The 12,846-nt window shown below is 49.2% G+C and overlaps 1 protein-coding gene across 1 annotated transcript in view; it reads left to right on the top strand.

Moving 5' to 3' along the window:
• The window catches only part of SMC2 (structural maintenance of chromosomes 2), a 938,385-nt gene that overhangs the window by 723,435 nt on the left and 202,104 nt on the right, over window positions 1-12,846 (top strand). The window contains exon 21 of the mRNA XM_069630781.1: window positions 9,857-10,057. Within this exon, the coding sequence (XP_069486882.1) occupies window positions 9,857-10,057 (201 nt within the window). The remainder of the gene's footprint in view (window positions 1-9,856; window positions 10,058-12,846) is intronic.

The following is a 12,846-nucleotide window of genomic DNA, read 5'->3' as shown; positions in this document are numbered from 1 at the left end:
AAAGGACAGCATATTTACATACAGTGTGACAGGGTCATAACCCTGACGGGGTCCCTTCCAAATCTGTGGCAGGAAGCTTACCAGGATGGAAATTTTAGAAAACGGGTGCAGGTAAACTCAAAGATCATTTTGTACGAGGACCTATTGGGAACAACTGAGAACAAGGCATGTTTCCTCAGTGATTCTACATATATAACTGGAAAAAAAATGATGTGCGTTTAGTTGTTTTCCCAGTTATATATGTAGAATAATCGAGGATTCATTCATTCCCACCAGAACGGGAGCCAGAGCCCGGCATGTCCCAAATCCAGGGAGTGGGAATTGACATGGCCCCAGTCCTGGAACCTCTGAAGTGCCTTGAGTATAAATATAGGTACTACTCTGTCACATAATGGCACCCAGTATTTTTTCTGGCCAGAGTTCAGTTTCTGTCTTTCAGGACAAAAACCTTCAACCTGCACCTGGGCACATCCAAGAAAACCCAAACTTGAGGCCGGGTAATTGAATTAAGAATCAAAATGGCATGGACAGGGATTTGTCCTCCCAAACCGAAATAATACTTCCAACACCCGACCTGCCAGCCCCAAACATATCCTAGGCAACAGAAACTGAATTGGGGTGAGGGAAGACTGCATGGGAACAGGAGACCCACAGAAACCCCCGCCCAACCTGAATTGGAAACAGAAAACACCAGCACGGGAAGAAAGCCACATGAAAAACGAGCACACTGAACACCTGGCTGCTACCCAGCAAACAAAGACCAAAAATCTGGCCAGGCTAAGTTTAAAAAAAAGTTTTTCAACTGTGTGTCATGGTCTCTGGGGGAAGAACCGCTTTAGATTGGCTAACATTCAGGTGAGCGATGGAGCCAATGGAAAAGTGCAAGGGAGTCCGACCCAGGAAGAGAGCAATCTAAAAGGGGAGTGAATGGAGTGCAAAATATGTTGCAAGTATGAGGTTTGGACGTGTGGGGAGTGGACCAAGGGACGAGGTGAATGACGGATGGTGGAGTGCTGAAACATTGGTGGCAGTGTTGGAGCAGAGGCGGGGCATGGATTAAGAGTGGACACAGTTCTATGTAGTATGATGTGTAAAATGTAAGAGGAAAAGACTGGGAGGGAAGTGTAGGGTGAATTGTGGAGCGAGTGAAAGTTAGAAAGCAGAAGGTAGTAAGGTATGGAGAGAGTGCAAGGCAGTAGTTGGAATAAAGTACAGGCGGAGACATGCAGAAAAAGGGTAGAGGTAGTTGGAAGAGATTGGCTGAAATGGGGTCAGAAGATCAGGTATAGACCCGCAGGTAGGAGATGAAGGGTGTGAAGAAGATAGTACAGCTGAGAGGTGTAATAGGCCCCTGGCTGCTACCCTGCAAGCATATACGGAAAAGGGGTGCATTTTGGAGTGGTTTTTAAAGCTTTTCAACTGTGCAACCGGGACCCTGGGGAAAAGAGAACTTTAAATTGGCCAACAATCAAGTGAGCGATGGAGCCAATGGAAGAATGCAGAGGAGTCAAGCAGGAAGAGAGCAATCTCTAAGCGGAATTAATGGAGTGCTGAGACTGTGGGTTGCTGGTGTGAGGTGAGGTATGTAGAGGTGGACCAAGGGACCAGGCATACGAAGGACGGTTACGCAGAGTGCTGAATGGATGGTGGCAGAGTTGGAGCAGAGTACAGGTAAGGTATTGCTTGTGAAAATGGTACCCGTTGTATGTAGTGTAGTTTGAGACAGGGGGGGTGCAAAAGGTGAGGGAGATGGATATGTGCAATTAGCATTAGAGGGAGGGACTGTATGGTAGGAGGGTGTGGATTGAGTGCAAGGCAGTAGTGGGAGTAGCAGTGCGGGCGAAGTGACACAGAAAAGGGGGAGGTAGTTGGAGGAGATGAGCAGTGTGTGTGGTAATATTAGGACAAGGAGGCATAGGTAGGAGATTGGGTGGAGGAGAGGGGTGTGAAGAAGAGAATAGTGTGGATGGGGCAAGTAGAGTGGACGGGGAAGAGAGTACATTGGATGGTGGGGAGAGTAGAATGAAGAGGGCAGAGTAGAGGAGTGGATTGTTCCTCATGGCCACCATCAGAAGTCACTGTGTCCAGAGTATAGGAGGCGCTGGCCGCCCTCAGCCCAGTAGTTCAGTTTCCGACACCACAGGTTAAGAGACGAGGAAACACCCCCGGAGCAGCTGGTTTAAATTGTGACACTAGTTTTCTTTGTTTAATTGGATAGATCTAAAACCTTTTGAAATGAGCAGGAAACCCTGAGGGTTTAAGGCCTGCTGAAAATGTCAAAGGGTCAAGGACATCTATCACTGCATGTGGTGCCTTTGCATCAGTGATAACAGCAAGGACCTGAGGCACCCCGGGGCATGACATCCATGGTCAAATGTCCCGGGAATGCCAACTTCTGATATCCCATGAGATGATCAATTAAAAGGGCCTCCGGAGTACAGCACTGGCTCATTTGACTCTCTGCATGCACTTGTGGCATTCGCTGGGATAGGACTCCCACAATTGTCCCACTAGAGGTTTCAAGAGGAGACCAGAGAAGAGATGGCATTCAAAGCGCATTTCTTCTTCCTGAAATTGGTACGGACTATTCCAACAAAAAGAAGAGAAAGAAAGTGGACTCCGCCAGGGACCCCACTCTCAGGTCAATGGTGATGGCTGTTGTGGAACCGGAGATGCTGGTAGATCTGGTGCTCTTGTTGCCTGGGAACCTGGAGCTCTTCAGACACCCGATAATGGCAGCTGATGTCCATTCCTACTTTCCCTGGGCCTGTTACACAGCGTGGATCCAGAGATGTGGTGAAGTGTGATTAGGCGTTGCCAATGGTGTTGGGAAACTACAAAATTGTAGATGAGGCAGGTACTGCTCCACTAACTCTATGGATTCTAGAGCGGTGCTGCCCAGCCCCGCACAGAACGCCAAAGATTAGCTGGAAGCTGATTGGCTTTGGAGTGGAAGATATAATGTCATGGAGGTGTTGCTTTCGGCCCAAAGGCCAGCAACAAAAGCTCTTTTTAAAGCTGCTGTTGGAAGAAATTCTGCAGGTGGTGCAGAGCACAGGATGTGGATCCCTTTTTATGCGACACCTCAAGGGTGTACTCCTACATCCCGTTCCCTTTCCTCCAAACTGCATTAGCATCCCTCGCTAGAGACGGGAGACAGAACCTTTTTCACCAGAAAAAATCTTCTTCCACTTTAAATTTAGAAGCTCGCGGTAGCGCGGTCCTGGGAGCATGCGCTCCCCTGACTCTGACCACCGTCGCCACTCGTCGGGCCTCTTTTCCGCGTGGACAGGAGCAGACTGCTTTCAACAGCGCTCCTGGGTTTGGCTTCGGCACTCAGTCCTCTGGCGCCACGCTCATCCCCGGCGCATGTCAACATCATCGGGCTTCAGCAGGTGTCCAGTCTACGAGGGCCTCTTTCCTACTTGCGACCCCCCACGCTCTTTGCTTCTGCTATCTTGACCCCAATCACGGCTGTGAGGGTTTTGCCGCGTGTTATGCGCTTACACGTGCACTCTGAAGAACAGGTTAGCTCGGTGGAGTGAGTTCTTTGAACGATCGCCTCCAGGGTACTTGAAGGACTTCGTCAGGCACAGGTCAAGGCCCAAGGTAGGGCATTGTTTTCATCTGCACCCCGGTAGGGCAACTCTTTCTCCAGGAAATGCCAGAGCGGGAGGGACCGGTCAGGTCCTAACACCAGCACAGGTACCGAGGCTGCTTCAGATACTGGCCGCCAGGCCGAAGGGTCGCTAGATCCTACCAGTGACATCGCTGAGGGACTGCAAGGTTCTGTTACCAGGTGTCCACTTGAGGAGGGGTTACGCCCTACTACCGGACAAATGTCTGAAGGGGCACCTGTACGCAGCACTACCGGCGACACAGCTGAGGGCACGACGCCTACCAGGCCTCGTCCTGAAGTGCAGGGTAGGCCTCAAGCGCCACCGCCAAGAGTCCAGGAGAAGGCCGGGGCAAGCGGCAAGTGCCGCGACACAGGCACGTGGCATATAGCCTGACAAAATGGCCACTGTGCCAGACAAAATGGCTGCTCGTCCGACACCATCCCCTTCGGTTAGCAGGTAGGGGAATGAGTTTCCAGGTGGGACTCGTCTTCCCCAGGTACGTGGCCTACAGCATATCCTTCAGCGTCGCAAGGCTGATACACCCCGCATGCAGCAGGACAGAGTACGCCCAGACCTCGGCAACCTCAGGGTCCTACGCCCGCGCCACCTAGCGCCCCACCGGCCTGTGAGAACAGGTTTTTTTTAAAGTTCCTCACTCTTATGAGGTCCCTTCAGATGGGAGCCATCCTTCGGGATGTGATGAGGGACATTCCTCCAGCCCAGCCGCTAGCGCCCAGGACAATTTCATGCAGTGGCTCCAGCTGCCCACGCTGGGCCCCACGGTACTGGCCCCCCTGCCTCCTGCAGCCCTGGCAGTCCCAAACCAGCCTCTACAGCAGCCTCCGGCTCCGGTCAGTACACCTCCGCCTTTGGCGCCCAGTACTCCTCCAGCTGCTCCGGAACAGCAGGACACTCTGGTGGACACCGATGAGGAGGAGGACCCCAACAGACCATCTTCGGCCAAGGCATTTCACGACCGGCTCGCAGATCTAGGCGAACACTTGGGGGGGGGGGGGGTTGACCAATCCGAGGTTGAACAACCAGAGGCTGGGGTCCTGGCCGAGGTCCTCACTCTATGCCTCGCGGCTAGAACAGGGATTCCGATGCAGAAGGGCTTTGTGGCATTGGCCAAAAAGGGATGGCTTAAACCCCATTCGGCACAGCCTACCAATCGGCGCCTCAACGCCAAGTACAGGCAATTGGAGGGGGATCCACTCTTGCTATCGGCACACCCTCAACCACACTCCTCAGTGATTGCTGCCGTCTCAATCTACTTCAAGCCGCAGTCTTCCTCGGCTACCTCGGCCTCGGCGCTCCTACGCAAGGAGGAGATGATCTTCGAGGCATATGGAAAGGTCTATTCCAACGCCTCCCTGCACCTTTGTCAGTCTAATGCGGACGCTATGCTCGCTGCTGTAAATCGAAGGCTTTAGCAGAAATAGCCAACTACCTTCCTGAACCTCCGGTACAGAGGCGTGCTTCAAGGCGGGGCTGGCGGAAGCAAAAATGGTGGCGCAGGCCATCATGGAGTCCACAGTCACCCACATAGACACTTCAGGCCGTGTCATATGCATCGCTACAGACATAAGAACTGCCTGGCTACGGGCCACCAAGTTCACCCCGGACGTCCCAGAGCGCATATTTCATTCCACCGCTAATGAGGAACTTGATAAGAAGAAAAACAGTTCCCAGACTGCAAAACCCTTATCTATCCTCACAAAGTCAATGCCCAAGACCTACAGCCAGGTGCACCAGCGTTCTGACAAGCGGCGGGCCTTCGGCGGGTTCCGGGGCTTCCAGGAACGAAGGACAAGACAGCCGGACCGGTCTCCAAGTCAGCACCGCCGTAAACAGCACAAGGCGTGGAATAAGGGCATCTTTCAGTCCCCCTCCTCAGCCCCAGTGGGGAAAAAGGTCTCTGGTGCGGGCCAGGCTTGCCCTTCTCAAACAATATTGGCGCGTGAAGTTCATGGATCCTCTGTGTCCACGGGCTACCGCCTACAGATCCCTCCCTCTCCCCTCCGCTCCCACAGATTGGGACAGCAGATCTGTTGGCGGAAATTCGATTGCTCATAGAGAGTCAGGCAGTGGAAGAAGTCCCAGCCTCCCAGCGGGGTATGGGTTTCTATTCACAGATTTACGCCATACACAACAAGAACCAGGCTGGTCTGAGAGTTGTGTTGGACCTTCCACCTTGAACCTTTCCCTCCCTCTTCAAAAGTTCAAGGTGGTTACCCCAGCGCTTATTACGGAGACACAGCGCATGGGAGACTGGATGTGCTCCCTGGATCTGAAGGATACGTACCTACATGTCCCTATTTGGCAGCCTCATCTGTCCTTTCTGAGGACCTGAATCATGGGCTTTCATTTCCGATACAAGGTTATACCCTTTCGCCTCAATTCAGCCCCCAGGGTCTTTACCAGACTTAATAAATGGTGGCTGCTCTTCTCAGGGCCCAGGATCACCATCTCTATCCATACCTAGACGACCGGCTCTTCAGGGCGAGTTCTCCGGTGGCAGTCCATCACACCCTCATTAATACGCTACACAAATTGGGATTTTCCAACAATCTCAAGAAGTCACAGCTGGAGCCTACACAGAATCTAATGGAATACAGGCTCTGAGAGTTTTCCCCTCGGAGGACAAGATCCCAGCCATCAAGAGCGCAACAGGGCATTTTCTCAGCAGAGCTGTGACATCGGCATGGTGATACCAACACCTTGGTTCGCAGCCTCCTGGAGTCAGGAGAGGGGTTCCCAGGCGGAATTTTGTCAGCATTCCTCCCCATCTCCACCAGGACCTAGTCTGGTGGAGCACAGACTACAATATGCGGACAGGCAGGGCCCTTCAGGCAACAAGCACTGCAGATTACCATCACCACAGACTCTTCCTTGGAGGTTCTGGGGAGCCACCCTGGACAGCCAGTGTCCATGGAGTTTGGTCTCTTCAGGAGCAGGAGGCCCACATTAACTGGCTCGAGTTGATGGCCATCTGGCTCGCTCTCAAAGCCTTCCTTCCGATGATCAGCGGCAAGACGATCCTCATTCAAACAGACAGCTCCACCAGCATGTATTACACCAACAGTCAGGGTGGCACCAGATCTCCTCCCCTATGCACCTTGGCAGTCAACATTCGGAAGTGGGCTCTGGAGAACCTGCAACTGATTGCAATCCACCTCCCGGCGCAGTCCAACCTGCAGGTGAACAGGCTCAGCAGACTGGGTACGGAGAACTACGAATGGCAGTTGGACCAACATGTCCTTCAGGGGATCTTCCAACAGATGGAGTCATCCTCAGGTGGATCTCTTTGCCACCTGGTCCAACAGCGGTGCCCCCCGTTTGCGTCCTGCTTGGGACCGAGCTGGGGCTCTCTGGGCGACCCGATACAGATACAATGGGACTACATGAACTTGTATGCCTTCCCTCCCACTCCCATGGTTCAAAGGGTAATCTGCAAGATCGGGGAGGCCCGGCCCCTTCGGGTCATCTGGATAGCTCTGTTGTGGCCCGTGAGGTCATGGTTCTCGGAACTACTCAGCCTGTCGGAACAGGCCCCGGTGCACCTTCCGCTGGGCCCAGCTCACCTACTCTCATAGTATCTACATCTGTCACAGGCTAATTTAGACATTATACAAGGCCAAAATGGAGTTACTGATCCTCGGCTCAGAGTTGGCTATCAAAAAACTTGACCCGAACTATGCCTCGTTCAACATTGACAATAAAGTTATCAAAGTGATGCCTGCAGTCAAAACCCTTGGGGTCTATCTCGACTCAGCGCTCACCTTCAAGAAACAAACTAATTACTTAGCATCTTCCACTGCATATACTTACAAATTGATCTGAGTATGTAGACCATTCCTAACTGAGACTTGCTGCATTACACTAGCTAACGCACTTATCTCTAAGCTGGATCACTGTAATGCTCTATATGCAGGATCTAACGAGTACATTCTTGATAAACTCCAAACTCTCCAAAATAACGCCATCAGAGCAGCTCTAAATATTCCTAATAGAGCTCACATCTCCACCTCCAGAAAAAATATCCATTGGCTAAAAATCAAAGACAGGATTGCCCTCAAAACCCTCTCTCACCTCTAAATGTCTAAACAACATAGCTCCCCCCTACTTGGTAAACGGAGTCAACAAGAGAATCTCTAACCGTCCCACAAGAATAACCAATGCCTATACCTTAGTGGTGCCCAGATACAAAAAGTGTACAGCTGGCGGCTCTAGTTTTCCAGTCATAGCTGCTCAAACCTGGAACAGACTCCCTCTAGATCTCAGAATGGACCAACCTTACCCTAGCTTCCGGCGGAAAGTCCTCACTTGGATACGATCCAATGACACTTCCCCACCGCCCACCTGCTTTAGAGACCCCTGATGATTGTAACTAGATTAACTGGCTTCTGGTCAACTAGCTTTACCTGTATTTTCGCACTTAGCTTGTACATGTACCTTGCTTCGAATTTGAACTGCATAACTGTATTTTCTTGTAACCAAGTTCTCTTGTCTGCGCCCAGCTACCCTTTGGGTTTGGTTTTGCGCTATACCAAATAAACAAACAAACTATGAGCGATGCTGCCTGGAGCCAGTACAAAAGCAAGTGCACTAGGTTTTGCCATTAGGCTGCATCAAATATTGATCCATTTACCTGCACTCTAGACCGTGTCTTATCCTTATCTGCACACCTTGCACACTCAGGGGTGCAGGCACATGTCGCACCTATCTGGCGGGAAACGGAGCCTACCGGAACTCGGCGGAGGAGGTATTTTCTTCCTCTAATCCGGTGGTTAAAAGACATCTGGCGGGTCTCACCAGGCTCTACCCGCCTATCAAGAAACCACACCTGGTGTGGTACTTTAATATGGTCTTGGGCGCCCTGGCGCATAAACCATTTGAACCCATGACGGACATCAGTCTAGTCACCTTTAAGACAGCCCTACTGGTGGGCCTTACACCTCTACGCAGGGTCAGTGAAATCGAGGCACTGGTGGCTTCAGAACCTTATACTACTTTCCATAAGGACAAGGTGGTGCTTAGAACTCATCCTGCATTCTTACCTAAAGTGGTCTCCTCTTTTCACCTGAAAGAGGAGATAGTGTTACTCACTTTCTTCCCGGACCCTAAGGACAACGCTCAGGGTTCTGCACTGTCTAGACGTCAGATGCGCTCTAAAATTCTACCTGGCCAGAACCAAAAGATTTTGCAAATGTAAGGCTCTTTGTCACCTTCGGTGGGTCAAGGCCAGGCTATCAAGCCTTCAAAGCTTCCATAGCAAGATAGATGGTAGCAGCCATCAAGGAGGCCTATGAAGGGCAGCACAAACAGCTCCCGGCAAATATGCATGCCCATGCTATCAGAGCCAAGGCTAAGGCTGTGGCTTTTCAGAGGCACGTTCCATGGCAGGTCATCAGCAAAGCGGCTACACTTTAGGCCTTCTGCAAGCACTACAGCTTGGATGCCAGCTCCAGGTCGGATGCAGCATTTGGTCAGGCACTGTTAACTAACTTGTTTTCTTAGGAGGGTCACCTCTACACCCTAGGGCTACATTCAGTTGTAATCGCCCATGCAGTATGGAGGAAAGGGGACTGGACGTAGGTGTAATTATAAGCTACTCACCGTAGTGACTAACATACTCCTAGTCCATAGTCCCCTTTCTTCCATACGTCCCACCATCCTCACCCTTAATAAAAATGGTATCATTAGGCAATGGTAATATTGACATGTCAAAGGGGACTGAGGAGTGGCGCGGTGGGGGGAGTCAGGGAAGCGCATGCTCCCAGGGCCGCACCTCTGCATGCCTCTAAATGTAAAGGGGAAGAAGGTTTTTTTTCTGGTGGAAAAAGGTTCCGTCTCCCGTCCCTAGTGCGGATGCCCATGCAGTAACGAGGAAAGGGGACTATGGACTAGGAGTAAGTTAGTCACTACGGTCAGTAACCTATAATTTATTAGAGGTGCAAATGATGGACTGTGGTTACAGGTGAGTAACTTTCTATGTATTTCAAAGTTTGGTACTAGTACTCTGAGATAAACATCGGTGACTTTTTTTTAAATCCCGGATTTCAAAAGTATTATTTATAAACCTTTCTAATACTCGCAACTAAATTCTGATGGTGAGATTGATTCTGCATGGTTTGTGGAGGGGTTTTTCAAGGGGAATTTGTGCACTGCAACTCTTTGCTTTTCCTTAAACAATTGCGCTACAACCTTCTTTTTTTCTCTTGTGCGCACTTCAGGTAGCTAAAATGCTGAAGGACTACGAGTGGATTACTTCTGAAAAGAACCTGTTTGGGCAGGCAAACACTGCCTATGACTTCAAAACTAACAACCCTAAGGAGGCGGGTCAGAGGCTGCACAAACTTCAAGAGAAGAAAGAGAAGCTGGGGAGGAACGTCAACATGAGAGCTATGAACATGCTCACTCAAGCTGAGGAAAGGGTATGTCCTTTACAATTAGCTACACATAATCACAGGTTGTAGTAAGGCTAGCAGCACCGATAGCACATTCTTGTGATAATCTTTAACAAATAGCTAGTGTAAAGTAGGACATTAATTATTTACAAGGGCAGGATTTCTCCATGGCAATATTCTTCAATAACTAGATGTAAATCCACTTTTTGCATTTTTGGAATGTATCCAGGCCGCAAGAATGTTTATTGCAATGATTAACATGTGCTGTAGATACTCAAACATCCACTATTATGTCAAGGAAAGGTATTGAGTTGATCGCCCAACACATCCGCGTGTAGTTCTATTTGTTTTGCATCGCACGCAGTGTAGAACTGATTCACAGCTCTAAGAAATGGTTTTTGAAAAGCTAAACTGGATTAGTCAATTCCCCTTACCTTTAGCAATTAGCATATTTAATATTCTGTAGCACTAGGTATTTATTTAGTGATACATGCCACATTCCTCCTGTGTATAAGCACTGTAATTACAGCTGCCATTACCCAATTTTTGCTTAATGTATCGACCCACAAGGATTGAGAGCTAAACCAGCCTTTCCAGCATTTGAATTTATAAAGTTCAGGCTGGACCCATGTCGGAGAGAAGTGCTAAACTTGTGAACTGTCATACCAAATGATGGCATAACATCATGTTTTCTATTAACTGCGGATCATGTGAAAGAAAAGATGGATAACGCAACAAGAATGGGAGTGAGAAAAGGCACATCGTAATTGCCATGGCGTGCCTCCCATTCCTATTATAGATCAATCATATGTCATGTCTAAGTCTAAAAAAAAAGGGATGCTGAGTGAGTTTTTTATTTCCTTTTTTAGTAATTTTATTTTTAACAGCTGTTTACATGAATTTGCTTGGTCACTTAGTACATGAAATAACATGTTGATAAACATTTTATGTAACGCCCAAATGCCCTTCATGAGCTTTTGCTTTGGATGAAACCAAGGCTTCCAGCTTGTTTCCCACGGGTCTGATACAATTTCCACCCTATGCTAGCAGTATAAGTCCAAGCGGACTATCACAAGATGTCCTCTATCTCCATTCTTACAGTCAAACCTTTCTGCTGGTGGTGTCTGTTCTGCCCTACTCCTACACAGGATTCATGTGGCCAGAACTAGAATATTCCACAGTAATCCTTCTCGAAAAAAGCATGCAAATCGCGGGCACAGCTGCAGTAATTGCTGTTTCTGGCTCTTCCCCTCCATCCATCTGACTTTGCCTGCCAGGTTTTATCTCAGCTTGGTCAGGGTTGGATACGGGCAGAAGACACTCCTGGCATCTATTCTTTTTGTTGTGTTTTCCATTTTAGCTATTTCCATTGTGTGTGCTGTTGAATCCTGTTTGGAAAAAGTGTAGGTTGTGCAACCAGCTTTTTTTCTGGTTCAGATTAGTACACTTTAGTGTCCAAGCCCCGATCACTCTTCACCACCTGGCGTTGTGTGTGACTGTTAAGTGCTGCCACTTTTCTCCAAAGCACCGTGCCTGATTGGTGCACATGCAGACCTTGCCCTGAGGAGGCCCTACGGCTCTTCAGTCACCCCTAGCCATACCGGAGAGTCTTTACAGTTGTCCTTTCATGGTCCTGCCACTGGGGTTCCTGACTGTGGCATGGCTTGGTGACCTAAGGCTTTGTTGTATATTTGCAGGATTTGGCCAGTTGCACTAGGTGGCTTAAATCCAGTGCTCCGCCTTTGTAGGGAGGTCTACTATGACCTTTTGTGGGGTTGTACCATAGGTGTGGCATCAGTGGTCTAAGAGCTTCATGAATGCATGTAACAATGGTGGTTGCCCCAAGGGCTTGTCCAGGTCTCTCACGCCCTTAACTCATGATGTCAGTAAGTGCTATTACTAGAGTGTTCGATTAAGGACCCAGTTAGAATTGTGTACTTTGAGTCAAGTTAGTCCAGGAAAGTTTGGAGCATCTGTACTCCTCTGCCATTTTAATGTATTGCATTAAGTGCAGACCTAGCTTGAGCTACGTTTGAGTACTTTACGGTGCAAGGGTGCATTTTGTACAGTAGTGCAGTACTTTTGGTGGAGGGTGGGAGGGATTTTTATTTGTCCGGCAGGTATTGTTGAAAGCTGCGTTTTTAGTGTTTTGAGGAGCTGAAGAATGGTGGGGGCATTTTCCAGCCTCTGCTGAGATGGTGTTCCAGATGTTTGGGGTGCGGCAGGAGGACTGCTTGCAAGTCTGGTTTCTCCAGCATTGGATCTTCAATCATTTCACCTGCTCTGAATATTCCCTGTTGTCTAGCTCAGAATCCTCTGTAACATAGTTCAGTTTGTTTAAACTGAAAAACCTCAGTCACTTTAGTGCTCTAGTATAGTCCTTTTAGGTCATATTGCCCACAGCCAATAAAAAAAGGCTCCCTTAGCTCCATCCCTGAAGGCCCTCTTTAGATTTTTTACTTCACGGTTTGTGTTGGGAGTCATCAGAAAAATCTTTCTAAAGAATTGAATATTTTCTTCACTTACATTAAATTCCTACTTTGACGACGGGTTGAGGGTCCTCTGCTCCATCGCTGCCTGGGGTGTAATTCTGGCCCTGTTAGCGGCTTCTCTATGAACGGATTCTCGTCCTCGCTTCTCTGACGGTATGGTCTGAAGCCAGGAGAAAGTTTTTGTTCAAGGCCTGTGCCCGGTGCTGCCTGAAGTACGTATTCATGGAGGATCTCCACAACAACTGTCTTTACTGCCTCCATCTGAATCACATAATCCAATACTGACATCTGCCCGTTGTTTTCAAACATAACGCTGCAAGACCG

Source organism: Ambystoma mexicanum, chromosome 6q, assembly GCF_040938575.1.
Source record: "Ambystoma mexicanum isolate Mex_15411 chromosome 6q, UKY_AmexF1_1, whole genome shotgun sequence".
NCBI lineage: Eukaryota > Metazoa > Chordata > Amphibia > Caudata > Ambystomatidae > Ambystoma > Ambystoma mexicanum.
This window is presented reverse-complemented; position numbering and strand designations above follow the sequence as displayed.